Genomic DNA, 3,741 nt, shown 5'->3' with positions numbered 1-3,741 from the left:
CTCCTCCCTCGACCAAAAATATATACCAAAAGAATGTAACTTATAAAAACCCCAAAATGTTAACTTTTAACCCCTCATTGTACATTTTCTTTGCATGTTGGTCCAAACTCCACATTAATTTATAAAACAACAATACTTATTTTAAGTTTTAACATTTCCTACTTTTGTTTTGTTTGGTTGCTAGGTAGAAACATATATTTCTTTCAAATGTCTACAAAAAAAAATCACTCCTCCCTCGACCAAAAATATACCAAAAGAATGTAACTTATAAAAACCCCAAAATGTTAACTTTTAACCCCTCATTGTACATTTTCTTTGCATGTTGGTCCAAACTCCACATTAATTTATAAAACAACAATACTTATTTTAAGTTTTAACATTTCCTACTTTTGTTTTGTTTGGTTGCTAGGTAGAAACATATATTTCTTTCAAATGTCTACAAAAAAAAATCACTCCTCCCTCGACCAAAAATATACCAAAAGAATGTAACTTATAAAAACCCCAAAATGTTAACTTTTAACCCCTCATTGTACATTTTCTTTGCATCTTGGTCCAAACTCCACATTAATTTATAAAACAACAATACTTATTTTAAGTTTTAACATTTCCTACTTTTGTTTTGTTTGGTTGCTAGGTAGAAACATATATTTCTTTCAAATGTCTACAAAAAAAAATCACTCCTCCCTCGACCAAAAATATACCAAAAGAATGTAACTTATAAAAACCCCAAAATTTTCTATTTCCAACCCTACACTATCACCAACCTGTCAACTCGTAACACAATCAACAAGATAAGGATGACCCATATCCACATACCTTTCCCATAACGGCTTATACTTCCCAATAGCAAACTTCAACCATGGCTTCAAATTCCCATTAAAATGAATCACAGCTGCACTTTCTATTAGCCGATTATCAATCCCAACATCAAACCCTAATCCCAACACATGCCACCTCCGGTCAAGTGGCTCAGTCCGCCCATAAAAGGCCAAAAGTCCAGCCGGCAGAGTCCCCAACTTCCACAAATTCGAACCCACATTCGAATTCTGTTCTTCCCAATAATGATACACACCTGTTACATTAGCATTCCTCCATGCCACCAAATCAAAAACATTTAACCCGAAAGCCCACCCACAACCCTGCGGGTCAATCTTGGAGCTCAAAACCGGGTTTGAAAAGTTCAGATATTTGTATAATCGATGAAAACCATCCAGACATGTTTCAACAGCTCCGTTTACATTCCCATGAAGATCCAACGAGAATAACGGGGTTAAATCTTTCTGAACGATCACATCATCATCAAGAAACACGATTTTTTCAAGGTGGGGGTAGATTTCCGGGATGTAAAACCGTAAATAATTTAATAAAGATTCGTTTTTTTGGGTTAATTTTCCAACCACGGGGGAATAAGAAGCGTTCAACCAAGTCAAATCTTGGACTTTTTGTACTTCAATCATTGACCCTTTGAAGTCATTAGTCACAAACCAAGCTTCCATGGTGGCATAATTAGGTTCGCTAGTGACTACATGGAACACGAGCTGTTTCGGGTGGTCGGTGTTGGAGACTGTGGAGTTGACCACCGCGTTGACCGCCAGTAAGTTATCGGAAAACAAACAGAAATGGTAAAGATTGTTGTCGAGTAATCTTGGAGAGTTTTTCTTCTCTTCCACAAAGTCACGAATTGTCTTTTTAGAAAACCAATCTGCTAAAAGTTTAACATTGACACAATGAAGATTCTTGGGCACCGATTCAGCTGCTAACTGCCCGAAAAAAGCAGCTTGAACAGTGGCTGCGTTTGCCCGTTCTTCAAGTGCTTGAATGTGTGATTTCATTGTCATCATTGTGGTTGCGATGTCATAATGGTGATCTTGTGATTTTAAGATTAGGGATGATAAAGTGGTGATGAGGGGTTCTGCTTCTTCTTCCATGATGGGTTCTTCATTCATGGCAGCTTTTGAGAGTAGAGATTGACAGGTTCTTATTTTTGAACTTAGTTGCCATGCGAGATGAAGGTTATTGTGTTCTTTTGCTAAGACTACATAAGCTTTTGCTAGTGTCATTTGCTCGAGCAGTTGGCGGGTGTATGAATTGGGTCTTGCTATCTCATTTGTTAGATTCAGCTTCATGTGAGGAACTTGTACATTTCTAGCCTTTCGCTCCTGAAAATAATCTCCCAAAAAATTCAATAAATCAACACATTGACAAAGGGCATGAATTGAGCTTTTGATTGGGCAAAATACAAGAAATAGCAACATACTTCCATTTCTTTCTATTATAGAATTAGCATTGTATTTTGAAAAATGTTGTACAATTTTTTTTTGTAAGAAAAATATAGAAACTACACATAAAAATACCAAACTTAATCCCCAAAAGTAAAAGCAAAGTGTCGTATTTAAGAAACTCAAATAATAAGTACCAAAAAGCCATATCCAAAATAAGAAGAGACAAAAGCAAAGAGGCTAATACAGCAGAGACAACCTTCTTAATGAAGTATTGGGAATTTTAACATTCAAGATTTAATTAATATCTGAACAATCAAAACCTAATACAATTACACTAATAAAAGTGTACTGTTTTTTTTTTCAATTTTTAAGGGGCAATTATTATTCCAGGAGTGGAAAGTCATCATATGAACTCCAATGTTGATAGGCATCTCAATCTGACCATGACAACTTCCCACCTAACATGAATGCTTCTATCAATTTCTACTTTAAAATTTAATAAAGCCATTAACTAAACAAAACATTTGCCTGTTAGATGCCTAAAATAATCTTGAAAACACCAACAACCAAAACTTTAGTATTAGTTGACTCAATAGGTCAATGAACATTATTAACCAGATAAAAGATTGAAAATTTTCTCAATTTTAAAGATGAACCCTATAAAGAATTGCATTTGAAAACATTAATAGGATCTAAGTGTGCTGTAGAATCATACCAATACATGCGTTTCAACGCGATCTTGATCTTGATAATTGTGTTGAAGAACAATTACAACAAATCCAGCAACAGAGAACAACCCAAGAAACACCCAGATCCAAATTGAAATCTTCCTTCGAACCCGGCGCCGGTAGTCGGCAGCCCGCCGGCGCATCTTTTATCAAGAATCCAAATCCACAACGAATCAGTAACAAATAAAGCTCATTAAATCACTCACTCATAAGCTTCATAACAAATTTTGCAATCTGTATGGAAAACCAATCAACCAATCAAGAATCAGAAGCAACCAATCACAGCTACTGGAATCGATATGGAGTTCAATCGACTATGAGTCGATTTGGTATAGGAAAAGTTCAATCAGATGAATGCAAAAGAGCGAGGGGGAAACGTATGTGTTTATGTTGAGCTCTTGGGACAGAAGAAAATTGTCGGCTTTGGGAAAAGAAGAGGAATGTGCACACAGGTGACAGAGTGTCTGAGTGGGGTTCGCGTATTCGTTCGTTAAAATAAAGAAAACGGAAGGAGGCGATTAGGGGGAGAATAAGGGCCAGCGCATCAGTTTATACGCCTTATTACGCCCCTGGGCGCATCTAAAAGTGACTCCTTTTTACTACTCGAGAGTGTAGTCATTACTAATGCTTAAAGAAATATCACTCTTTTTTCTATTGATCATTGTGTTGATACTTATCTTTCAAAAGAAGCAACAACAATTGAATTAAAACGTGGGATCCACAATAAGGTAATTAAATATAGAGTTATTCACTAAAAAAAAACTTGGAAAGTTTCAAGCAAGCCTTGAACC

General features: G+C 36.0%; 1 protein-coding gene across 1 annotated transcript; it reads right to left on the bottom strand.

The window, feature by feature from the left end:
- Positions 1 to 118: 118 nt before the first annotated feature.
- LOC145061698 (hexosyltransferase GAUT11-like) lies at positions 119 to 3,485 on the bottom strand. The gene is made up of 2 exons (XM_079009267.1): positions 2,938 to 3,485; positions 119 to 2,159 (listed from the first exon to the last, which is right to left on the bottom strand). The coding sequence occupies exons 1-2, from the start codon at positions 3,091 to 3,093 to the stop codon at positions 768 to 770; spliced, it is 1,548 nt and encodes a 515-aa protein (XP_078865393.1). The 5' UTR covers positions 3,094 to 3,485; the 3' UTR covers positions 119 to 767.
- Between the last annotated feature and the right edge of the window lie 256 nt (positions 3,486 to 3,741).

This window comes from Lactuca serriola, chromosome 1 (assembly GCF_051521515.1).
Source record: "Lactuca serriola cultivar US96UC23 chromosome 1, Lser_US96UC23_V15, whole genome shotgun sequence".
Lineage (NCBI taxonomy): Eukaryota > Viridiplantae > Streptophyta > Magnoliopsida > Asterales > Asteraceae > Lactuca > Lactuca serriola.
The sequence above is the reverse complement of the archived record's forward strand: the minus strand, read 5'-3'. Positions and strand labels throughout refer to the sequence as shown.